General features: G+C 48.1%; 1 protein-coding gene and 1 long non-coding RNA gene across 5 annotated transcripts in view; both read left to right on the top strand.

Moving 5' to 3' along the window:
- LOC311530417 overlaps positions 1 to 4,926 on the top strand; it is a 31,458-nt gene extending 26,532 nt beyond the window's left edge. The window contains exons 2-3 of the long non-coding RNA XR_014713989.1: positions 1,823 to 1,883; positions 4,261 to 4,926. This is a non-coding gene — a long non-coding RNA (uncharacterized lncRNA). The remainder of the gene's footprint in view (positions 1 to 1,822; positions 1,884 to 4,260) is intronic.
- A 19,056-nt stretch (positions 4,927 to 23,982) lies between these two features.
- PRPSAP1 (phosphoribosyl pyrophosphate synthetase associated protein 1) overlaps positions 23,983 to 26,289 on the top strand; it is a 44,091-nt gene continuing 41,784 nt past the window's right edge. The window contains exons 1-2 of one of the 4 annotated variants that reach the window (XM_084646991.1): positions 23,983 to 24,006; positions 25,374 to 25,446. In XM_084646991.1, coding sequence (XP_084503117.1) covers positions 23,998 to 24,006; positions 25,374 to 25,446 — 82 coding nt within the window. In that variant the 5' untranslated portion in view covers positions 23,983 to 23,997. Of the gene's footprint in view, positions 24,007 to 25,373; positions 25,453 to 26,045; positions 26,065 to 26,134; positions 26,238 to 26,289 lie in introns of those variants that run through there. The other 3 variants (XM_084646990.1, XM_084646993.1, XM_084646992.1) reach the window with 3 other exon arrangements.

Here is a 26,289-nt window from a genome sequence, read left to right as displayed (position 1 = left end):
AATGGAATGAAACCGGACGGAGGGAGTGACTGAAAAACGATCAGGACTAGTATGCTAATTGTCATCCCAGGGCACCCATCCCTCTAATTATTACCCAGAGGAGGAAGGAGAGAGATTGTCAGTTGGCCTGATTCTGATCTCGCCTACACCTGTAACTCCACTGGCTCTGTGGTGTAAACAGATGTGAGAAGAGAACCAGCCTCCAAGGAGTCTCTGTGTGAGGGCATTTCTGAGCTTAGAGTGAGGATATAGAGTAGGGTGCTCTGCCTCTGCTAAAGGGAACTCCCTGTATCGTGAGAGCAGTTTGGGCTTTAAAGGAAGAATGGACAGTGTTGTAAGACTGGTGACCACAGGGTATTTTACACTGCAGTGTAAGCCCACGGTTAGTGGGACTCCAGTCAGCTGCCCTGTGTTAGGGAACTCTGTGCTTGAGCGTCTACATTGTGTTTTAACCCTATGTTAAGACTTTTCTAACCTGTGCTTGAATGTAGGCCTCTGGCATCCACACTGGAGCGTGCAGACCAGCGGCCCTGGTGCCCCACCTCCACCCCGAATGTGGCCACTCTAGCCCAAGGACTGTGGTGCACTGTGGGAACACTTCACTGCGTGCTGTGCACGCTACAGGAAGTTGGAAGCAGCTGGCTTTGCAAAAGGCTTCATGGTTCGCTCTCCCTTGCAAACCCTAAGGCTCTAGAACCTGTGAAGTAGGAAGGCCCCGGTGCTCGGGCTGCAGTCCAAGCCCAGAAGTCTACATAGCAATGAAACAGCCCCACAGCCTGAGCCCTGCGAGCTCGAGTTTGCAGATGTCTAGTTGCTGTTTCGACATAGCCTAAGACTCCTATACCCAAGTCTCATTGTTAGTGAGCTCTCTCTCTTCCCTGCCCCCCAAGGCCCAGATCCCAGGGGCATTACCTTTCTAAATACCTTTGTGGATATGGGCCTGAGTCCGTACGCGAGATGGATTCCAGCTAGCCCTGTGCCTCTGACCTTCTTTCAAGGTAACAAGTCCTATGTGCTCAACATGAAACTGCTCCAGTTTTATTTTGATCCTAATCTCTGGCTGCAGTTCCCACCAGTAAGATTTTCCAGCCTTCGCAGGCTATTTGATGTTAACAGATCCTCTGGCTTGTTACACTTGGGGAATTTTTCCCACTTTAAAAGTGGAGCAGGTTATGCTGTCTCACTGCTCTGGTAGGAAAATGTGCTTGGAGGTAGCTACATAAATATAGGAGAGACCCTCTCATTTGGAGGACTGTACTTTTCAAATAGCCTGTTTGGTGCCATCAGGCAAAGTACCAGCAAACTTAATAAACAAATAAACCAATCCAAGGTAAGATAAAGATAGGAAATCTCTCCTGCTGATCTTCCTCTGTCTGATGCTTTCATATGAGGGAATCTAGGCTAGTGATTAAGTGCAGACAACTGGGAACCATGGCTTCTGGGTTGCATTCTGCCCCGATTTTGAGCATGTCACTTAACCTACCCATCTGGTAAATAAGGGATAATGTACATCTCTGGGGAGTGTTGTCAGGCTGAAGTGTTTGTAAAATACTCTGAGATCCTCTGTAAAGTCTTAGCAGCATAAGCTCTTGAGAAAGGAAACATCCTAAGAATTGATTATGCAGAGAGACAAATTTTTTCTGATCCCTTAAAAATGACTGAACAGTTTTTTTTGCTTCCTCTCAGGAAATTCTCCAAGCCTTACGGGAGGAAACGATGTAACCTTTATAAATATTTCCAGCAGGTGTTGCACTGTGATTGAGGGTGTTTACTTTGGTTTTGGTTTTTCTCTTATTACCATTTTACGTACATATTTCTGCAGCTATGGAATTCCCTGTTTCCTGTCTGTGCCGGTACTGTCCCTAAGTGTAGCCAGCTGACAGGTAAGTCTCTATTGAGTAGCCAGTTTGTTGTGTTCTGGCACCAGTTCCCTGTGTGGGGAAGAAGAAAATGTCATTAGTGACTTCACCACGTACCCTGTCTAAACAACTAAGCCTAAAGACTATTAGGTGCAGTACAAACTTTTTAGTGATCAGTTAGCAGCCTGATGTGATTTAACCAGTTACTGTCATTGGGGTTGAACCAGGGTCCAAATCCATCCTCTAGTCTGGGTTGCTTCTACCCAGAACAAGATGAAATTTTTTGGCCAAAAACGTCAGCTTCTGGTCCCCCGAAACATTTTGTAAATTCATGTGGAATTCGCCAAATTGTTTCAGTTAAAAAAAAAAAACTGGAAAAAATCTAAATGTTTCATTTTGACATTTTCGAAACAAGCTGTTTTGATATTTTGATCTGAAATTACTTTTTGTTTTGAAATTTACGTCCATTTTTTTGAGTTAAACTCAAAAACGAAACCAAACATTTTGTTTCAGGTCAAGCAAAATGTTCTGTTGGACCCGAAACAATTTTTTCCTCCATCTTCAATTTCCTGAAAAATCCAGGAAACAAACCTTGTTTTTGGTTGACCTGAAATGAGGTTGGTTTGTTTGGGCAGCAAACTGAAAATCAGACATTCACACTGCTCTGCTCCGACCTGGAATTGCTTTAGGAAAGGGGGAGGGGATGGTCTTATGGCTAAAACACCGGACTGGGGATTTGGGTTCTGCCATTGACTGGTTTCTGCCATGTGACCATGGGCTGCCCTGTGCCTTACATTTCCCAATTGTAAAATGGGGTTAATAGCTTCCTCTCAGTATTAATATGAGTTTAAAGTTTAAAGTGACCTGCAAAGGGTTTTTAAAAACACGGAGCCTGTGACCTTTTTTTGCCGCTTTATAGGAAAGAAGTTGGAGGTCAGGCAGGCATGGGACGGGTTCGGAAAGGGACAGGCAAGGAGGAAAAGGAAGTAGGATGCAGCAAATCAGTGAGCCAGTGGAGGAGAAAATGGCCACACAGAGGCAAGAGAGGACGGGAGGCCGTAGCCAGTTTGCTGCAGTCAGGTGTCCCAGACAGTGAAGAAGGCTCAGCAATGTGAGGGAAACAGTTTATATGGGCATACAGACCTGATTCAAAAGTTAATTATTTTTATTCCTTAAGTGAGTTCCATCCTGATAAGCTTTTAAAGTAAGTTTTTTTTTCTATCCAGATGAAAACTCTCAAGAGAAGCTGTCTCAGTTATGTCTGCCTAGTTCCTAAATATAAAGATAATTAAACTGCCATTTGTGAGACGAGATTACTAAATTGTCTCATTTGTGAGACAACAATGACATCTGGTTATAAACTGTCCAACTTATTTTGAATTTTGCAGGTGAATTAATGTTGCGTGGCTGCTGGTTGCTAAAACAACGAGGAGTCCTTGTGACACCTTAGAGACTAATAAATGTATTTGGGCATAAGCTTTCATGGGCTAAAACCCACTTCATCAGATGCATGGAGTGAAAAATACAGTAGGCAGGTATAAATATACAGCACATGAAAAGATGGGAGTTGCCTTACCAGTGGGGGGTCCAGTGCTAACAAGGTCAATTCAATCAGGGTGGATGTGGCCTATTTCCAACAGTTGACAAGAAGGGGTGAATATCAACAGAGGGATATTGCTAAAGTCTTTTAAATCTGTTATTTTTCTAGGATTTGCGTTACATTTGGGGTAAGCTGGTGATATAATGTCATCTTGAGACCTTTACACGTAGGCAAGCCCATGCCAGCTTCCTTAACAGTGATCTCTGTTCTGCATTTTTGATATTTTGGGGGAGAGTTTGCAAATGTATAGTCTCAGTGTGCATACACCCAATACTATATTTAGTAACTGCTGGCTTAAGCAGGATTTTTCCAAGGTGATGCTAGCTAGTGATGATTTAAATGGACCCTGATTGGACCAAGTTGCCTGGTTCCAAGGTAGACCTCACACCTGACTTGTCTGAAGGCCAAGGAAGGCGCTGAAAGGCAGAGTGACCAAAGCTTGCAAACCATAAGAGTCGAGGGTGAGGCTGAAAAGCCTTTGGGGTCAACGAGCCCCCTTTGGGACGCTTGACCCTAGAACCCTAAGGCTGATCGCTTCTGGGGCAGAAAGTCATGACATCCATGAAAGGGCCACGCCAGCCTTTGACCAGTCTCCCGGTACCCAAGATAGCCAGCTAGTGAGAAGGGCTGTGTCAGCAACATCACCAGCTGGCTCTTTGATTGCAGTCCTAGCTCCTAATGTGTGCAAGCGCGGAAGATTGCAAAAGCTGAAGCGTTTGCAAACCCTCCCTCCCCGCTTAGCTTAAGTATCTTATTTTTCCTTTTCTTGTTTTTTAAATGTGTATCTTTTGTTTTTATTAGCTGCCTTTTTACTCCCTAATTGTTCGAAAGTTTGGTTGTGAGTGAGCTCCTGTAGAGTCTCCAAGGAGAAGGTTTCAGAAAGAAGGTGCGCCCGAGTTTAAAGAGCCCTGAACCATCTGACAAAGCTACTCAGGAAAGCGTGCTCAGTGTTCTAACAGTCCTAAGAAACTCAGACTGTCTCATGCACATTTTGGTATGTAAGAGCTGCCTACACTCTGCTTCTCCGAGTTCTTTAGGGCCTGTATTGTGACATCTCTGTTCGTGGGCGGGGGAGAAGGGTTAGCCACCACAGAGGAATTGAAATTGAGGGAGGCAGCTTTGTAATTGGCTGGGAGGTTGTGGTACAGAGAGTGAACAATCATTTGGTTTCGGTATCAAAATACTTAACCAGCTCCAAATGGCAGATTGGACTGACTTGGGTAAACATATTTAATTGGGGGTTACTAACAAGTGGGCAGCCACCTCCTTAAATTGCTTCTTAGGAGCTGTAAGGGTTCTATTCGACATAGGTTCTTACACGGCGCCCATCACCGTGGTGTCTGAGCACCTGCCGGTAGTGCGTTAAGCAATGGGACTAATGTCTGTCACAAGTTTGTTGTTCTGAATTGATGGTTATTTGTATCGATTTAATTCCAACCCAGTATGCTGCTAACGTGTGGAATTGACCTTGATTCATTAGCTCTGTTGTTTTAGTCTTCATTTAGTATTGTGAACAGTATCTTAGCTTGGGTGAAAAGTTCTCAAGTTTATTTTCATTTAATAGCTTTAATAAAACATGTTTCTTTCACTACTTACCATGGGCTCAGGATCCTTGAGGAGCCGGGGGGGTATTAGCCAGTCAACCAAAAAGCCCAACCAGCCTCCATTGGTTACTCTTTGGCTCTCCCAGCATGCAGCTCCTCCCAGGCCCTTACTTCCTTAGCAAGACAGCAACAGCAGACTTCCCCATGCCAGGGCAAACCACATAGGGCACCTTTTCCTCACTGCCCTAGACTGTGAGAGTGCACCAGGCCACCCCCATGGCATGCCACCTGGGAACAACATCAACTCTTTCTGGGCCCAGTCCTGCCAACTCTTTCTGGGCCCAGCTGAGTGCCCTCAGGAGAGCTGCTCAGAGCTTTGCTGCAGGTACTTGGTGCCTTGCAGCCTTGGGCCCACGACTCTCTGCTGCCTTGCACCTGTTTGCTATCATGCTGCCCTGTGCAAAGTGGGTGTAAAATGCTTCTGCTGGTGTGAGTGAGCAGAAAATTCTGACCTGCTTGTGCGTCATGCTTTCTTTGCTCCAGGGTAAATAGCGATGCATAGTGCAAGGCAGCACAGAACCTGGCCCATGGTCTTCTCCTCCCTGCCAGCTGAATAGAGCAGTGGAAGGAGATAAACAATTAACTAATCCCTTCTGGAATACAGCACCTCCACTGGGATCATTGCTGCATTCCTGACAGACAGAGCCCAGCTAGGTTCCACTTTAGGCTGGGAAGATTAGCTACCTTTGATGCCATTGTATCTACTAGGGCTCCCCCTTAACCCAAAGCACAATGGTGGTTGTCCTGCTGGTACGGAATGGGGTCAGAGGAGCGGACTGCAAGTAGCAGTGAGTGGTCAACCCCTGGCTCCTCTAGTGGGGGCCTTCCCACGCTGTGCAGCAGCAGACATTGATCTCAGTGGATCCTCTCCACACCAGTGTGATAACCCTTTTAAATGCAGATTGAGGTGGGGAGCTGGGGGAAAGCCGTGGTTCTGGCCACGGTCACATCAGGGCAGGATTTTCTATTGCAGACACCACCTTAGAAGAGCAAAAATCCATTGAAGTGCACTGAATCGTGCTGGGGTTTTCACTGCCATCACTACCTGTGAAATTTCTCTGTAGTTTCACTGTAAAGACCCATAGGAAGGAATGGCGCTCTAATGTGGTATGTGTGCTTACCCTCTCGTGGGCAGGCCAGGTAGAGGATAAGGGTCTTACTACTTTTGACTGAGGGAGATAGAGCTCTCTTCTAGCTCAAGTGACAGGCTGGTGGTTTGGGAACTGCAGGACCTAGCTCCTCCAAAAGCGTAGGTTTATACAGCTGTTGTATCTTATCTGCTGTGTGTGGTATATGTAAATGTAAGACATTGCATAGGGGAGGGAGTTTGCAAAGGCCAGAAATTATTTCCATAATAAACTCTGTCTAGATTCTTTCAGTGGTAGCTCTCAAAGTGCTTTACAGAGGAGGTGAAGCGTCCTTTCCATTTTGCAGATGGGAAAATGGAGGCACAAGGGGTGAAATGACTTGCCCGAAGTCATGCAAGAGGTCAGAGGTGGAATTTGACAGCTCCTTCCTCCCCAGTGTCTTCTAACCCCCAAATCCGGTGGATAGGACACTGACCGCACTGCCTGCTAGTGACAAACTGACCCCACCACGTGGAAGTGTTCCAAGGCGTGGGTATTGAATTCACAGTTCTCTAAAGGAGAGTGCAGGGGGGCATCTCTCGCTGAGAGGGCTTTGTACGGACTCCCCTTGCCACTGCCTTCACTCTTAACCCCTTAGCATTCCAGATTGCTTAGACTGCTCTGACAAAATCTGTCTGCTGACGCATCTCGGCTCCTCTTGTGACTTGTGTCTCTCGCTATCCAGCTGGGTGCCAGATTGCTGGAGACAGTTGATTGTGCAATTGCACACTGGAGCTTGGGGCAGGATTGCCCTAGAGAAGGAGGTGTGCATAGGGACAGGGTCCCTCGTGCAGCCTGCTTCAGCTTGAGATGAAACGTTTCCGTTGCCTCTGCTTTGAGCAGGGAACTGAGATCGCAAGCGCTGCCATCATCTTTTTCATGCTCTGTAGGTCTCTCAAGGTAGAGCCTAAACAATTTGAACTTTGCCTTGATGATTTGGTGGCTGGGGAGGGCTTGCGCGGCTGAGCAGGAAGCAGAAGCCAGCTGCAGTAGTCGAAACTTTCCAGCATAGATTGCAGCCCCCCACCAGAACTTTGCCCTCCGCCCCCCAAAGCCTCATGCCCACCAGCAGGCCCCACTGATCAGCACCTCCCCCTCCTTCCCAGCGCCTACCACCTGCTGCGGATCAGCTGTTTCGTGGTGTCAGGAGGCGCTGGGGGGTAGAGGGGAGGAGCAAGGGTGCAGCATGCTGGGAGGAGGGGGCAGGGTTGGGAAGAGGCAGGGTGGAGTGGGGATGGGAAGAAGCAGGGTGGGGCCATGGGGGAAGGGGTGGAGTGGGGCAGGGCCTGGGCAGAACCCAGGGGACACCCCCTGGCAGATTAGAAACTCGGCACCTATCAGAAGAATAGTCTTGTGACTAAGACACAAGGCCTGGAATCAGGACACTTGAGCTCTATTGCTGACTCTGCCACTGATCTGCTGTGTGACCTTGGTCAACTCACTTTGCTGCTCTGTCGCCGGTTCTTCCATCTGTCCAAGAAGGGATGATAGCTCCCTGGAGCAGTGTGAGGTCACTATGGTGAAAAGTGTCATTGTGCTACCCATAGACAATATATAAAATAACTAGTCCATTTTGAATGTGCATAGGGACAGGCAGGGGACAAGGGGCAAGTCCCAGGGTTGGAGTGTGCGTGTCCCGATCAGAGACAGTCCTCGGAAGCAGAGATGAATGGGAACACTTCTCTGGCTCCCTACATTGAAGCCAGGTTCTGCAGCTGCAACTGTAAATCCCACCCTGCTTTAAGTCATGTCCCGGACACACCCCACCTAGCAGATTAATTCATTGTGGCTTTGACATTCTCCAGAGCATGAAGCCCAGAACAGGACATCAGAAGTGCCGGTAGCTATAGAAAGCCTAGCTGGTTCTTCCTGGTTAACGAGTTACTCAGGAATCTTTGTGGGGTCAGTCTCAAACCATGGAAATACTACAACTCCGCGTTCCAAAGCCCAGGCACGTCTGTTTTGTCTTTGGTAACCGACCTCACACACTCTCATTCACTCATAGGACCCTGCTTATTAGCCACTGTGGCTCACCCCACACGTCAAACGAATGAATAAACCTTGTAGTCAGAGGCCAGAGCTGCTAAGCCCACATGATCCCTAGAGACATTTTCCTTATGCAAAACAGAAACTTTCTATAGAGACGTTGCATGTGATTTTCCTGTAACTGTTTCCTTTTATGGTACAAATCGAGAGCTGAACTGTACGTATACTTCAGGGCTGAGTCAGAGAGCAAAGATCTCCAGCAGCACGAACCACCTGGCTTTCCCAGGGTTTGTTGGTTCCAAGCATATGTTTTGTATGGCCCAGTTCTTGCAAACCTGAATACTGCTGCAGTGTTTCCAGTGGAAATTTAACAGCAATGCCCCACTTGTAACCCAAAGGAAGAGACAGACCCAGGTGACTACCAGTCTAGGTGCTGGTGTGGCTGGGGGCTGGTGGGTGTAAGTGATGCCTTTCTTCTCTTTTGTTTCACATGGGTCCTTTGCATTTGGTTTTGCATTTTAGGGTCAAACGACAAATTCAATGTGACACTCAGCCACACGCACTAAGCCTGGTCTGTTCGCAGTGTGACCTATAACTCAGGCCAAGCTTGTTCAAAGCATGACCTGGATCTGCTGAAAGGGGTGAGAAGCTGCTTACAGGGTGAACCTGGCCTGCGTTTCATGAGCGATTCCAGATCCAGGGATCTGGATAAAGTGCCTGCCCTCCCCACCAGGAGAAGCACAAAAGAACCAGCGGCATCTAGGTACAAAGCCATCCCCATACACAGAATAAAAAAGCAAACCCTACAGTCAAACTCTTACTGACTTCACTGGGATTTTAACTTGGGCCAGCAGGGCACAATTTGACCCATTGAAAAGTATTAAGAGGTGTGGGGTTACAGGAAACTACTCTGCAAGATTCGTTGACATGAAATTCAATGAAAGAGGCTTTCCCCCCCCTCTGTGAACTCCTTAAAATTCTAAAAATCCCCAAACTCCCCCAACCAGCATGTGTCTGTTCAGTAAATAATTCCACCCCCAACCAGTCAGCGACACAGAACCCAGATAAGCCTCCTTCAAAGGAGCTAAACCTGCTTAAATCCAGTCCTGCTACCTGATCTCCCCCTCCTAATCCTGCTTGTCTGATAAGGAAAGAATAAACTCTTGTGAATCTCAGCATTGCTTTCCATGCTGGTGGTGCTGAGGAGGAGGTCTCTGCATTGTACAAGGCAGGGAACTTGGAGAATAAATAACCTGTAAGGAAACAGAATCACTTCTTGAGTTGACCACAGAGGTAAACCATGATCATCCCAATTTCCAGAAAGAAAGGAATGAAGCTGATGTCCTCCCATTTTTTCCAGGGGGCAGCACAAAAGTGACTGACTCTATGAAATGCTCACATTGGCTTTCCCACCAGCTCAGCAGTGGGAACTCTAACGTAGGGGACCCAAGGATGTTTTAAAGCCACATCTCACCTGCTCAGAGCAAATCAGTACAACATGGTGCTTAAAATGCTGCCGGCTGCTGCCCCCTTGTTTATGCTAGGGCTCCTGGCTGTGAAAATGAAGCAGTAGTAGTAAGGGTGGGGAAATTTTAGCAAAGAAATCCCAGTGTAGACACAGCTGAAGGTCGTGCAGCCTCTCTGACCCAATTAGTGGCCCAGTGGAGCCTCCGCCCTGTACTGAGTCTGCTGTCACAGTGGTGCCAATTACTGCTCGTTACCATAATGGGCTCCTTGGCGTGATGTGGCTGCCCCTCCCCTGGGGACTGAAACCACCAATTAATTTCACATAGAGCCTGATCCAAGTCCAATGGGAGTTAATGGGAGTCAGTTCATTGGCTTGATGGGACGGAGGATCCAGTCCCATCCAGAAAGGCACAAAGAAATGGTGATCTAGAGGTAAAATACAATCACAAATCTTAAAATAAACAATGGAAGGTTCTGAGTGTTTTAATTTCCAGTCTAGTGTTCCACTAACCCTTGCTCCCAGCAAACAAAAGGGGTATTTAGTCATCATGGCATTTGGATATATGAATCCAGATAGTCCAAACTGATCCAGGAAAATCTTCAGTTGGGGTGACATTAATCTCTGTCTGCAGTGGAAATAGCAAGGGCAGCGGTGTGAGGGAGAGGTCAGTGCCACCTTTCCTATGGGCAGCCCCTGTGAGATGTGCCGTGCCTGTGGTGGGTGCAGGCAGCTAATCTGAGGGCAAAGTCCAATGAGTCAGTTGGGAGCCAGCAAATCAGACAGTTAAATGAAGGAAGCTGTTGGTAGTAAAATGGCTGCCCTGTAACTGCTGCATGGGAGAGCCCTGGATCATCCCATGGCACTGTAAGTCCTTGTTGCTGTCTTTTCCCTATAAGAGTCTTGGAACAGTACCAGCCACAAAGGGTTGGGGAAAGCTGAGAAGGAGAAAATTCCCCTGAGAGGAGGAAGTTGTTCTGTTCCTTTGCTGCTCACTGTGACTACCATTACACAAGGCACTGGGGAGACCTCATCTGGACTCCTGTGTGCAGTTCTGGTCTCTCATGTTTAAGAAAGATGAAATCAAACTGGAACAGGTGTAGCGAAGGGCTACTGGGATGATCCGAGGAACGGAAAACCTACCTTATGAGAGGAGACTCAAAGAGCTTGGCTTGTTTAGCCTAACCAAATGAAGGCTGAGGACAGAGAATATTGCTCTTTATAAATTCATCAGTGGGACAGACACCAGGGAGAGAGAGGAGTTATTTAAGTTAAGCACCGATATGGACACAAGAACAAATGCATATAAACTGGTCATCAGCAAGTTTAGGCTCAACATTAGGTGAAGGTTTCTAACCATTAGAGGAGCGAAGTTCTGGATCAGCTTCCCAAGAGGAGCAGTGGGGGCAAAAAACCTCCGATGTGGGTCAGAATTGAACCAGCAATCTCTGGGGGAAAGTCTCCCAATCCTATAACCAAACTGCAGCTGTTTTAGCTGAACATTTCACCCAACAATGGGACCAAAGAGCCCTTGTGACAGGAGAGTCTATATTGGTTAGAGGCTTCTTCATTCATGAATCTTGGACTCAAGGGCCTACACAGGAGCCACATGTGCTTAGGAGCTCTTCATCCTAAACTGCTGTTTGAAATGATCCTAAAGAAAACCTCCAGCTGGTGCCTACCAACCAGGGGAGTTTACAGCAGAGAAAGGCTTGCTTTAGTTTGTAACTGGAAAAAAAAAAAAAGAGAGATCCATGGGGACAGACAGCCATATTTAAAATAAGATAAAAATCGGAGCCCATCTTAACCTATTTGTAAATAATTTGGTGGTGCGGGTGGTTTTTGTTTCCACAAGACTCAAAATGCCAAACAGTTTGGAAACTCTGGTGACAGAAATTTGCTCTTGACCAAGAATCAAAGGGCCAGATTCTGCAACCCTTACTCAAGGGAGTATCCTCTTTGATGTCAATGACACTGCTTGCCTTAGTGAGGGCTACTCAGCACGAGTAGGGGTTGCAGAAATTGGTCCAGCATGAAAAGACTATGATGATGCTGAACAAGCCTTAACTACAGTAACCCCATATCTGTACATCGTGTAAACAGTATTTGAGGGAATGGAGTGCCTCTGGTATAAAATGTATTTATAGGCACCAGGTGCTGAGGTGAATATAAATAGAGATGAGCTTTAATCACAAAGCTTGGATCTGAAACTGAATCAAAATTTCAACTTTTGCCTAGTTGGTCTGAGGTTGAGTGGTGGATCCAGTCTTGCAATCCAACGCCCTATAAAAATAAACCAGAGTTGCAGCATTTGGATCCTGAATGAAACTCCCTCAAAGTCCAGGGGATTGGGATCTCTGGTTCTAATTTGGGAATTGACCGATTCTGAAGGGAATGGCAACGAACCATTACTGTGCAGTGCTTGAAGATGAAGGTTTCCCAGAGGGACAAGATATTTGCTCGCTATCACCTTCAATGCCAGTAGGGATTTCACATCATCTCCCTTGAAATTACTCTAAGAAACAAGGAGATCCAGAGCTCTGTATGTCACCAGCTTCATTAAATATGGAGAGTCAAAGGTGATTTATTAGCCTGGTTCCACTTTGGGGGTGGTTCTGGTATCTGTGATATGTATTCTGATGGAAAAGGAGTACTTGTGGCACCTTAGAGACTAACCAATTTATTTGAGCATGAGCTTTCGTTATTTATTTATTTAGCTTTATTTATGCTCAAATAAATTGGTTAGTCTCTAAGGTGCCACAAGTACTCCTTTTCTTTTTGCGAATACAGACTAACACGGCTGTTACTCTGAAACCTGTATTCTGATGGGTTTTGCTTTTTAGATCAAACTTATGCACAGAGCAGAATCATAGAATATCAGGGTTGGAAGGGACCCCAGAAGGTCATCTAGTCCAACCCCCTGCTCAAAGCAGGACCAATTCCCAGTTAAATCATCCCAGCCAGGGCTTTGTCAAGCCTGACCTTAAAAACCTCTAAGGAAGGAGATTCTACCACCTCCCTAGGCAACGCATTCCAGTGTTTCACCACCCTCTTAGTGAAAAAGTTTTTCCTAATATCCAATCTAAACCTCCCCCCCTGCAACTTGAGACCATTACTCCTCGTTCTGTCATCTGCTACCATTGAGAACAGTCTAGAGCCATCCTCTTTTGAACCACCTTTCAGGTAGTTGAAAGCAGCTATCAAATCCCCCCTCATTCTTCTCTTCTGCAGGCTAAACAATCCCAGCTCCCTCAGCCTCTCCTCATAACTCATGTGTTCCAGTCCCCTAATCATTTTTGTTGCCCTTCGCTGGACTCTCTCCAATTTATCCACATCCTTCTTGAAGTGTGGGGCCCAAAACTGGACACAGTACTGCAGATGAGGCCTCACCAATGTCGAATACAGAGTATTTCCTGAACTGGCACCCATGACAGTGAGGGTGGGGTTGATGTGGCTCTTTGAATTGCCAGTTCAGGGCCATTCAGTGTCACTGCAGACACCGAAAGAGAATGGGGAAAGCAAGGGATATTGGATTTTAGGAGTTGGTACTCCCAGCTGCTGGCAGTCACTTCTATCTATCACAGGTATTTCTATGGTGCCCATTGATACTGTTGTATCTGAGCACTGTTACCCGTTCAATGTAATGAAGAGGGAGGAGGCAGGCTTGGGGGGGGGAACATCAGACATATAATAGGGTCCCTTGCTATGTAGTCTAGCTCCCCTTGGTGGCTGTTGAGGAGAAACAGCATTGCTTACTTAAGGTCACATGATCTGGTTTAAAACCAGTGGCATTGTCTAGATTTAAAAAAATTGAGGGTTTAACTACATAGAGAGACAATGTTCCCTAGTGGACAGAGCCCTGAGCTGGGACTTGGGAGTTCTAGCGTGTCTTTCTGGCTCTGCCCCTGGCCTGCTTGGGAAGATCACTTTCCCTTCCTGGGCCTCAGTTTCCCCACCTGTATAATAAAAATGCTGCTGCTTACCTCTCTTCTTAAAGTGCTTTGAGATCTGCTGCTAAAAAGTGCTAGGTATTAGTTCTACATGTCTGTTAGACTTAACCCTTATAGCACTGTTCATGTCAAAGCACTTTGCAAAGGTGGGTAGGAATTATTGGCCCCACTTTATGGATTGGGAAACCAAGGCACAGAAAGCTAAGTGACTTGCCCACGGTCATCAAGCACTCCTTGGTAGAGCTGGGAATGGATGCTAGGACTTCTGGCTCCCAGTCCTAATCCATTAGACCATGTCACTTCCTATTTTAAATATAAAAAGAAAAGGAGGACTTGTGGCACCTTAGAGACTAACCAATTTATTTGAGCATAAGCTTTCGTGAGCTACAGCTCACTTCATCGGATATATATACAACATGCCAAATCCATCCCAAGGGTAATTCCACGGGCTTTACAGGTGCTCATTTGGCTCCATACTGTGCGTTTTAAATGAAACACGGGTATCCCTCTTCTGAGGGCGAATTCAGACCCTTCGTCTTGGCTTTCGGGCTAAAATCAAGCCTAATATCCATGTGATGTGTCTAGGGGATGATGTGTCTGTCCTGCCCCAGGGGAAAAATCCCCTAGTTCATCTTGGTGCATCTACAACCATGATATCCTTTCCTATGTGCAGTTGCTGGGGCCTATTTTTGAGGCATGCTGCTGCCCCCTTGAGGAAGTTCTGTGCAGCTGCTTCTTGAAGTTCCTTTATGGGAAGAAGATGCATGAAGACATCCTGGGGGAAAAAAAATCAGCTTTCCAAAAGCTTATGCAAAAATACTTGGTTTATTTTCTAATTTGTGTTCCTAAAATAACTTGCTCCCCTCCCCCTCCCCGAGCTCTTCCTTTTGAAGGGCAACATTTGCAACTTAGCGATGCTCTTCATGGCAGCTTCTTAGCCACAAAGTGACCATGACTGATGTTAGATGATTGTGTCCCTCAGCAAGGGGAGAGGACACTGAGGGTTGCTATTATTGTAACATTCAGGAGCTCAACTCTCTGTATGCAGAAGGGGGAGAATACTGGGAGCAAGGGGGATTTCTGTGACCTGTCAAGCAGAGAGTGCAATGATTCAGACTGGGTTTGAGGGTTCTCATTGCTTGTTGCCCTAAAGCCCAGATTAATGTAGCATGCCTGGCTGCATTAGAACAAGTTATTAAAAATGCTATTTTCTCCTTCAAGACAATCAGCAAATCCAGGCAGCTGATCCCCTTGGCTTTCTTTTTTTAAACCTACAATCTGAAAACAAATCAGCATGTGAAGCCGAGATTTCCATGTCTCTCTCTCAATATATGGAGGGATAAGCAGGGATAAAATAACCTGATCAAGTGATGCCTGCGTGAAAGACCCGAAACAATATCTTGGGTAAGGGAAGAGAAGGCAGAGGTGCTCCTAGGAAACTTTAGGGGACACAGCAGAAGGGACATTGCTGGAACAATCATCTCTGTGATTGCAGGTTTCTGACTGCAGTGTGAAAGAGGCATCTTGGGCCACAGGCAAAGATGTGAGGTCAAGGGTTTCACTGTACAGCTATCAATGCCTATTTCTGTTACACCAAAGTATTTAAAATGCTAGCGGATCTGTAACCCCTTCAGTGGCTCGAGCCGATGTTTAAAGTATTGGTATTTCCAAAAAAGTGCCTCTATAAAAACGGACCTTCTCACTCAGTTGCCTGTGTGTCTTTGAGTCACATCAGCTCATTTTATTGACACAACTAAACTGTTACTCTTCTTAGCATCACAAGGGAAGATGATTTTGTGGTTAAGGCACTAGACTGGGTTGATCTCCATTCCTGGCTCTGCCACTGACTTCTTGTGTGACCTTGGGCAAGTCATTTTAATCTCTCTGGGTCTCCGCTTCCTATATATAAAATAGGGACGATAAGCCTTCCTTTGTCTGTCTTGTCTGTTTAGACTGTAATCTCTTTAGGGCAGCACTGCTTCCTATTATGTGTCTGTACGGTGCCTAGGACAATGGGGCCAGGCCTCCAGACGTGGTGGTAACAATACAAACAAAAAGCTGATGCTGCTAGAGGAAAGTGAGTGAGCTGGAGTCTGTCCTGACTTGTACAACGATAACCCAGCTACTGAGTCCTAATCATGGGACGTTTCTTACCAAGGATGATGGAAGGGGGAAAATGAGCCTGGCTCAGGGTCAGATTCTAGGTTATCTGTCTTGGAATGGTAGTACAGTACATAGCTGGCTGGGATGCAGTAAGCTGGAAAGGGGGAGGACTTGCACTGGTGGTGTAGTTACACTTAAATTCCACCAGATGTCACAATGAGGGGAAACGTGATGTAATTGCCCGAGAGACCTGTAATCCCACTGCCTGGGGCAGGGAGAAGTGGGGGAAGATCTGCCTTGATTATCCCAGTCAGTCAACATACCCTTCCTGAGAGCTGGCTTCATTAGGGGCTATGTCCCCCAGGGATCACCTTACTGCATCTGATCACACTCCAGTGTCTAGGACCCTTGGGACATTTTCAAGCCTCTATGCACCGTTTAAACCTATGGCTAGTACCATATAGATCCTCCTCATCCTCCCCTTGGGATCAGGGAAGCATGGCACCTCCTCCTTGTACATCGTGTTCACGTTATTTCCAAGGAAGACTCAACACCTCTCACTGTGGACTTTAAAATGCTCCATAAAGCCTGCGCCGGGGATTGAGCGCTCACACTCTGGGGAAGGGAGGGTCTCATGTCATGTCACCTTCCAGGTGACTAAACAGTGTTGACAGATGCCAAAGGGAATCCAGCCCTCCTCAGAGCTTCACGAGTTGAGAGCCGGTCCCTGCCCTGAGGAGTCTACAGTTTGGTTCAGGAATAACAGATTGAAGAATGGCAACAGACAAAATGGGGAAACTGGCAAAACAAGGGTTGCAATGGTAGGAGAGCATTATTATTATTATTTATTTACTGTGTGTATTATTGGAGCACCTAGAAGCCCCAGTCCTGGAGCAGGACCCCATTGTGCTAAGCGCTGTACAAACAGAACCAAAAGACTGTCTCTGCCCCAAGGAGCTTCCAGTCTAACTACAAGACAAGAGATACCAGATGGATATAGACAGACGGGGAGTTCAAGTGGACAACAGGACGATATTGGTCAGCATGGCAGGCAGTGTAATTACTGTAAAGTCCCAGCACTAAGGGTTGAGGGGACAAAATGGGATAAGAGGGCAGCAGAAAATGGGGATCATCAAGGCACAGAACAGACTCTTTATTCTGTACACGTTTCTACACTGTGCTCCTCTGAGCAGCTTAGTCCTTGGGGTGGTTTTTCTAGTGGTGGTATTAAGCCCCTGTGTGATGGGACATGCCCCCCTCCCACTGATAGGAAGGTTAACAAGTGTGCCTGCACTGGGGCAGTGCCCATTAGGCACACCTGCTGGACATGCACCACATGGCAAAGGCGAGTGTAAAAAGGTGAAACTGGCCCTGGAAAGGGGGAGTTTGCTTAGGCATAAGGAGGCTGCTGGGGAGCCTCAGTAGAAGGGGAGCCTAGCTAGAGGCAATAGCTAGTTTTTCCTCCCCATCTCCACTTTGGATGGGGCAAACTGACACTACAAGGGGCCTGGGAGGGCTGCTTCCCGCCTGTGGTGGAACTGGGGAATGCCTCCAGGGACTACATGCAGATGAGCTGTAACTGGACTCTGAAAAGACCCTGGAAGTCAGCTGAACTCCTGCGGGGAACAATGAGAGTACCCAGGAGTGGCAAGTGACTCAACGAGACCACGACCAAGCCCAGGCTGATGGTTGGTCAACTTCATCTTGGAATGCCATGTTCGAAACCCATGGCAGGGGAAAGAGTGACCAATGCTTTGTAAAACTAGAGAAAAATGAAGATAAAATGTAGCCTGGATCAACAACAAAACCAAACCCCTCATGTGCTCTTGGACTGAAATTGGGAGAAGGAGATGCTCCACAAACACTACAGAAGATTGCAGGTGACATGTATTATCAGGAGATTTCTGGCAAGAAATGAGCTGGCCTCCTTGGAGCGTGAGGCCCCGATTGGCTGATCCATCACTCTCTCAGGTTCAACTCCCTGGACTGACGATACATCAGATAACTGAGCACCTGGCAGGCCACCGGCCATATATGTCTGAGTACCATAGACTTAGTGGGGTGGAGAGCTCTAAGCACCATGCAGGACCAGGACCATGGCTTGGCTTGCAAGGATACATTTAAAAAATGAATTTCAAAGGGCCCTGTTGACATTTGTTCCCAACATTTCCTTTGATTTCTATCATCTGACGCTCTTCATAGAATATCAGGGTTGGAAGGGACCTCGGGAATGACCAGAAAATTAAAACCATTTAAGCTAGTAAATAGTTTAGAGCCCCGGCTAAAAATTCATTTGTCAGGGTCTGAAAATGAATATTATAAAATCTAGAGAGACAAGGTGGGTGAGGTTAGGTAATACCTTTGATTGGACCTGGTGAGAGAGACAAGCTTCCAAGCTACACAGAGTTTTTCTTCAGGTCTGGGAAACATATTCAGAGTGTCACAACCATATAGAAGGTGGAACAGACTGTTCAGCATAAGTAGTTAGCATGTATTGCATGGGACCATTCAAGGTGAGGCTTGGTGTAAGTTCCAAAGCTTGTCTCTCTCACCAACAGAAGTTGGTCCAATAAAAAATATGACCTAATATCCTGGGATCAGCACAGCTACAACAACACCACATGCATTGTAAAATCTATTTCTGAAACTCGACTTTTCCACTCATTACAGCTTCGAACAAACTCCCGAGCCTGGTTCTCTGTGGGAGATTCACTGCATGCATGCAAATCCTCAAAACAGGCTTGGCAGTGGGCCTTGGGTGGCTTCTCTGCTGAGGGTTAATGTCATCCACTATTCGCCCACAAGTAGCGTAAAAAACCCCAAGCTTCCCCCTCTCTGTAATATTTGATTTAACCATTGGTACCCCTCTCCCCCAATAGGTTTTTAGGTGGAGGGAGAAATTGATTATTATTGATACTTAAAATCTAATCCAGGTATAGTCAATAGGTGGACTATGGGCCAAATCTGACCCACCAAACACTTTTGAATGGACCCCAAAATCTTTTTATTTACTATTTATTATTTATTATTATTATCATCATCGTTATCATTTTTATTATTATTCTGTCTGGAGTCTTGACCTTGACTATGCCTTGACCAAGACATTTGAACTTTGACCTAGAGATGGAGCATGCTAGCAGTATTTGGAGAGAAACAGCATTTAACTAACCAGCAATAATGCATGTCCACTCCAGGGAACCTGAGACTGGAAGAGAAGCTGCAGCTACTGGCTAAATATAGTGTTCCTGAAAAGAGACGATGCTGTGGAAAGCAGAGACACAATGGCCTGTAATGGGGCTGTTCTGCATCCCAACCCTTAGGACACCAGCACTTTCCACGCTGCCCACTGCACGAATACTTAGGAGGATGTTCTCCAAAGAGTCTTAAAAGAATACTGGCAAAGTTGGCAGGTCCTGAATGAGACCCCTCTTTTCAATTCTTGTGTAGCTGCAAAACCATGCTGTAATTGTCTGCATGTTGTCCAGAAAAATAGGCCAGTAGCTAACAGGCCCAACTGTATAATAATGAACTTACCTAATGGCTGTCTTGGAAAACGGTCAGGAAAACCTACTGCCCAGGAAAAAAACATTTGGCGCTACCCCTCCAATGAGGATAATAAAATTAATGCTCTTTTACTTGCCCATCAACTGAAAAACAATTACTTGCCCTGGAGAAGTGGGGGGGGGGGGTAGAATTGTGTGAGGCTCTACTGCAATAGAAAATTTACCATGCATACTTAATTATCAAATAAATCCTTCAGGGCCCAATCCTGTGACAGGTTGAGTCCCTTGATCTACCCCCAGGGGAGCTGAGGGTACCTGGTACTTTGCAGTATCTGATGTTTCTCAGGCCAGTTCCCGAGAGAGGAACATACACAACACATAAATCAATGCCCCAACTGGCAGTTTACATTGTTGGCAGCCTCAGCACAGAGGCCAAGAATTGAAAGAGACCTGGAGACTGGTACGGAGACCAATTATAGTGTTTCAAGGTTTTGTAGCCTGCAGGTCAGGATTGAGACAGGGCAGCAATGGCAAAAGTCAAGGATAGAGAGAGGTTATTCTACAGGGACCCGTGGGACTGGCAACCTTCAGGACTGTCCTTTAGTTCTTCTCACAGCGCTAATCTCCTATGGGAAAGTGATTCAGAGGAACAAACAAATCATCCCAGCAGGACAGGCCAATCTGCACCCGCCCCTGAACTCCTTTATTGGCTGCCCATTAAACAAGGCATCACATTTAAATTCCTCAAAGCCCACAAATTCTGCATGTCTATATCTTGGATGCTGTCTCCTATTCTATCCCTCCCTTGACCCATCTTCTCCTGCCACTGTTTGAACCCAAGCTGCTAGGCCAGGGGTGGGCAAACTATGACCTGCGGGCCAGATTTGGCCCGCCACCCATTTTAATCTGGCCCTTGAGCTCCCAGAAGGGTCGGGGGGCACTCCATGTGGCTCCTGGAAGCAGCGGCATGTCCTTTACCTCAAACGGCTCCCAGAAACAGCAGCATGTCCCCTCTCCAGAGCTAGAGGCCCTCTTTGCTTTCTGCCTCAGCCTCTCTCTCGGTTCTTGTCTGTTCTCAGTTTGTGTCATTCCTCTCGCACGCACAGTCATTGCACCTGGTCACAATACCCAGTACTAGTTTCTAGGCAGACTCTATTAGGCTTTGTTTTAAGTATGGCCTCCTTAACTGTCCCGGATGTCTATCTTAACTGAAGGTCTTGTGTGCACACGTCAGTTTGAATGTGGTTTCAACTCAACCCCTAACAAGGTTTCACGGGCTGACCAGTCTTGAATCCCTGCTCTTTCTCTGTCCCATTCCTATCTCCCTACACTTTACCGTGCTGTACCCTAGGTGTGGCATACCAATCCCTGTTCAAGGCTGTTAATCCCACTCTTCACTGATTTCCTCTTAAAAACGCACTTCTTCTCCAAAGCCCACAAAAACCAGTTCATCTCTATACAAGGAAGAACCCAAAAGCCCTACTAGGGCTCTGAATTCCCTCTTCTAAATTCCCCAGTATATACAACCCTCAGGGTTGCTGAGCTCTTCAGAGAAGGGTTGCTCTTTGTGTCTTGTACAGCACCAAGCATATTATGGACACTAAACAGCCATCAACAATAGGGAAATCTTTCCTCAGAGTCCAGTCTGACACATTGTGGCAGGACTTCACCATCCAGACAGGCTCAATCAGATCAACTTTGCTTCCCAGGACAAATTATCACTATTTCCAGCCTTCCAGAGTCACCTCAGCTTCTGCATGCTAGGCTGCCAGCAAACAGTTTCAGACATCACCTTCTCCATGGGTCCCCCTGCTCTCATCCCCCTCTCACTCACACTCACATAGCAATAATTAGCATGGAGTCTGCACTCACTCCCTGTGTCTGAATGAAACAAGGCCTGGTATAGTTTCACAGCAAACCTACCCCATAGTGCAGAGTGAGCAACAGAACCCTGTATTTTGGGCTTGCAAACTGAAGCAGCTGTCTCCAGGAAGATGTGCAAGCGTATCAGTACCGCTTTGCTGCATGCAAATAAAGAGCGCTACAGATGTAGAAGAGCATTTTGTATAGACTCTGGAGCTGTGTGGGACCTGGAGTCCTTTGGGAGCGCCTTTCTCCTGGTGTGAAGAATAATAACAAGCTCTGACCACGTGCTTTTCAGCAGTAGATGTGTATGACTTCTACACATCTACATTATCAATAACAATACCTCGCTTTCATAGAGTGTTATTCAGCAGTGCTTTAAAGGAAGCCGAGAGGGGAAGAGACTTGCTGCCAGCCGCTGACCGGCTGGGTGAGCTTGGGCACAGCTGCAAATAGTTCTCCAGAGCCCCAGCTCCGTGCTCTGTTTCCCAGGTCTCTTTACCTCCACGGGTGACACCCGAGCAGCGGAAGCACTCAAGCTGGCAGACCCTCTGCTTTAAATGGAAGGGCATTGTCTGGGGGGGGGACACTTCAACTCTGGAACTCATTTCCCACTCTTGGTCTGACAGAGCCTGGGTCTGTTGACCTTCAAGGCACACTGCCCAGCCTAGCTATGCTCCCAGGTTTTGGGGAAAGGGGTGGAATTGAAGAAATCAAGAGTGGGCAATTCCAAACCCTGAATGGGTGAAGAGTTCTTAAATCTCTGATGCACAGAGAGCAATGGTGGCTGGAAAATTCAGAGAAAGCTGAGCCAAGCCATCATTGGAGAGACACTTGAAAGAGCAGTTACTGGAGTCTTTTGCTACCACAGTCTCAGAGACCCATCATTAAAATCATGTGCAATTAAGGATTTAAAGAAATAGGGACCACACCCTTTGCTACTTCTTTAAGATGCAGGCTGTGGGGTCTGCCCCTTTGCTAACCTTTGCCCTTAGACCTAGCTCAGGCACAGCTAATGAGGGGCCAGAACACCCAGAGACAATGACCCTTCCTAGTGTAGGAGATCTTCCAAACAAATTTTTTTGAAAACCCAGTGTGAGGACTAGAGCCTTCACTAGAACTGCGTTTCCAAAAAATGTAGCTTTTCTATGGGTACGTCTACACTACAATAAAACCCCCGCAGCAGCGAGTCAGAGCCCAGGTCAAGTGACTCGGGCTCATGGAGCTTGCACTTACAGGGTGAAAAAAAGGAGTGTATATATTCCAGCTCGGGCTGGAACGTGAGCTCCAAGACCACCTCCCGTCGCTGGGTTTCACAGCCTGGGCTCCAGCCCAAGTAGGAATGTCTACCCTGCTATTTTCAGCCTCAGAGGGTGAGCCCGAGCAGTTGACCTGGACTTTGACACTTGCTGCCGTGTGTTTGTTTGTTTTTTGGCAGTTGCGATCCCTCGTCAAAGGGACGTTTGCTCAGTGGGAACTTAGTAGTGCTGACAGAGCAGAAGTCATATAGGGAGAAAGTTGGGCATGCTCTCCTGCAGTAACATATTTGGAGGGGAAGGTCAGCGTGGAGTTACCTAATACCCATCCTCATTCCTGCCTTCCAGCCCTCAACAGTTCCTCCCTGATCAGTGGAAGGAACATCAAGTCTCTGTCCTGCCCCAACCAGGCTACTGCTTCTAAAGAAGGGAGGGCGGAGCAGTGCAGGAGAGTGTGGGGAGGAAAAGAGGGGTCAAAGCTGTGTAGGGTTGCAATTGTCTAATCGCACAAACCGAAACACCCTCAACCTGCCCCTTCTCCGAGGCCCTGCCCCCACTCCAACCCCCTACCTCTGTCGCTCGGTCTCCCCCACACTCACTCACTTTCACCAGGCTGGGGCAAAGGTTGGGGTGTGGAAGGGCGGTTGGGGTGCAGCCTCCAAGAAGGAGTTTGGGTGCAGGAGGGGGCTCAGGGCTGAGGCAGAGGGTTAGGATGCAGGAGGGGGTTCAGGTGCAGGAGGGGGTTCTGACCTGGGGCAGGAGTTTCAGGGTGCAGGCTCTGGGAGGGAGTTTGGGTGCGTGAGGGGGCTCAGGACTGGGGGCTGGTGTGCAGGGTGGGTTCGGGATCTGGGAGAGAGTTTGAGTGCGAGAGGGGACTCAGAGCTGGGGCAGGGGTTTGGGTTGTGGCAGGGGGTTTGGGGTGCAGACTCTGGCTGGGTGGCACTTACCTCAGGTAGCTCCTAGAAGCGGTGGCATGTCTGGCAGCGGCTCCTACGCTCACAGGTGGCCAGGTGCGCTGCCCCTGCCTGCAAGCACCACCCCCGCAGCTCCCATTGGCCACAGTTCCCCATTCCTGGCCAATGGAGCTGCTGAGGCAGCGTGCAGAGATGCCCTGGCTGCGCCTCCACCTAGGAGCCTTTGCCGGACATGTCGCTGTTTCCAGGAGCAGTATGGAGTCAGGGCAAGTAGGAAGCCTGCCTTAGCCCCTTTGTGCCGCTGGATTTTTAGTGGCCTAAAATCTCCCAGATTGTCTTCACTAGCCTCCAGGAGATCGAGCCCAATTTTGGGAGACTCCTGGCCAAACCGAGAGGTTGGCAACCTAAACCTGCGTGGTGTGGGAAGTAAAGAGGGCTACAGCTCTGTCCCTCCAAGCCTTTCCCCATATCTATATCCTGCAATGTTTGTTCCCTCTTCAAAACATGCCTCAACTGATTCCACGTTAGTGCCTGCGTTCTCTGTCCAGCTCCTCAATCTGTGGGCCTCCACCAAAACCAGCTCTGCCCATGGGACAGAGGACAAGGCTGGGCAGGAAGGATCTGTGCGGGCCAGACCAGCAGCTGGGAGGCGAAGGGGTGATGCAGAGGCAATGAAAGGACTAACGTGCATCCAGTGCCTTCTGTGGCAGGTCCAGTCATGGCCAAGGAGCCAGAGGCAGTGGAGGAGGACACCTTGGCTGTGGTAAATGAATGAGGTGAGAAATTATTTAAAACAAACAAACAAACAATCCCAAGGAAATTAACTGCCCCAGAACTTTGTGAATGCAGAGTTAGAGCTCAAACCTCTGAAACCAGAAAGTAAAGGGTTAAGGTAACACAAATGTAAACCCCTGAAAACCAGGAAATACAGAGACAAGGCACATATCAGCCCTGCAATGCAACCTTAACTCTGCCCTCCTCAAGCCATGCCCCAATATGCCAGTAACACCCATATGATCACTCTGCCCTTACAGACGCTACAGCCCATCCTGGGAACAAAGCACAGCTGCTCCACCAGGGCAACCTCCTTCACCCTCGCCCTGAGGATTTCTTCTGAGACATTCATTTCACTTACCCTCTCATTGATCCCTGGAGACCGCTGACATTTATGTCACCAGACTGACGGCAATCCCTGAGGCAAGATCACCTCTCATCTTTCACAGCAACAACTCTACCAATCTGCTCCAGCTACTCCCTCCACCTAATGGCAGTTGGAGCACATGTAGGCGAGTGCTGGAATTCAGAGCTGTAGAACACTGGACAAACAATGGAACATTCTCTTAGTCATTCCTTGTGTCTACTTATTATGGCAAGCCCCCTCACTGAGCATATGGAGGAAGGATGGGCCAGTGGTTAGGGGCCTCACGTAGGACTTGGGAGACCCAGGTTCAATGCTGGAGCAAAGCGGCTCAGGTTAAGGGGCTGTTTAATTGTAGTGTAGACTTCTGGGCTTGGGCTGGAGCCTGTGCGGAGGGAGGGTCTCAGAGCTTGGGCTGCATCCTGAGCCCGAACACGTACCCTGTAGCAAAACAGGCTGGGAACCTGAGTCAGCTGGCACAAGCCAGCCGCAAGTTTTCATTGCAATGTACCTGAGTCTCTCTGTGCCTCAGGTCGTAGTGCTGGGGGCACAGAAAGTAGTGCCTCGGGGGGTAGTAGTGTTGCCCTATTCCACAGAGGCAGTGTGAGGACAACTGAATCAAAGATTGTGAGGTGCTCACATAGCCTGAGGGGGCACCTTGACGGACAGAACCCCTCAGTGGCCCTGGCAGGAAGTTCAGTTTATATTGTGGAGGTGATGTGTGCATTTTAACTTTGCATGTCCTGGTTTTCAGAGGTTTGAGTGTAGCTGAACGTGCTGTTCTGGAAGGGGATGAGACACCACCTGGCAACTTTGACTCTGGGTTAATGAAACTTTGGGACAGTTTATAACTGGGAACAGCTAGTACAAACAATTTTAAAACCAAAGGGGATGGGACTAGATAAGTCAGGGAAGCCTTGCACAATACTTTTCGTGCAAGATTGAACATTCTCTTTGTACAGGACTGAACAGATTTATTTCCTGCTATTCTTCCTTCTGCTACAGGCACCCAGGGAGATTTTGCATCACTCAGTCTCACGACAGGCTGCGGGAGTGGATCTTTACGGTGATCGTCGAGGTGGGAGTACGTTTTCTGGAGGGGATCTGGGCTGGCACCTTTCCCAAGAGGATGGAGGGTGGGATGAGAATTCTGTCCTCTCCCTTCAGTGTTGCAGGTTCTAATCCAATGCAGGACCAGGGCACACACATGCCTTCCCCGCTGGGCGGCTCTTTGGTGGGTGGGTGTGATGATGAGTTTGGTGGGTCTCAGGCCAGTCCCCCCAGCGGGCAGCGTTAGCTGCAAGGTAAGCCCCCAGCCAGGGCAGGGCACTGAGCCCAGGAACCCCAGCGAGGTCTCCCTCCCCTGCTACCCCAACCCCTCACAGTCTGCAGACAGGTCAGCCCATCCAGAGACACCCAGACCCAGCCCATGCCCCGCCTCCTCCCCCACGGCCCGCTGCCTTTACCATAGAGGCTGCGGTGAGCGTGATTACAGAGCGTCTGCTCCCTCCCTTCCGTTGAGCCTCCAGCCCGGCGGCCATCTTGGATCCGGGAAGCGAAGCCATAGCCACAAGGCGGGGAAATAAAAGGCCCCACCTGCGCCGCCCGGAGGTAGAACTCAGCCTAGGCTTCTTCCTATCTTATCCTCGCCTTACGTGCCGGTCACGTGGAGGATAACTGCGCTCCACCTCCATCGGTATCGATAATAGTTTAATGCCCTCACTCAAGATGATTGCGCGGAAGGGGGAGGGCTGGAGGTCTAATTAGAAAATGGCTGCCGAAGTCGGGCGGCGCTCTAGCTTGGCAGCTCGGTGATCGTGCCAGCAACTTGGCGGAGGGAGCGAGCGAGCGAGCGGGCGGGCGCGCGCAGTGAGTCGGGGTCGGACGTGATCCTCCAGGCGGTTGCGGGCGGCGGCGGGTC

Source organism: Lepidochelys olivacea, assembly GCF_965140295.1.
Source record: "Lepidochelys olivacea isolate rLepOli2 genome assembly, chromosome: 14".
Classification (NCBI taxonomy): Eukaryota; Metazoa; Chordata; order Testudines; family Cheloniidae; genus Lepidochelys; species Lepidochelys olivacea.
The sequence above is the reverse complement of the archived record's forward strand: the minus strand, read 5'-3'. Positions and strand labels throughout refer to the sequence as shown.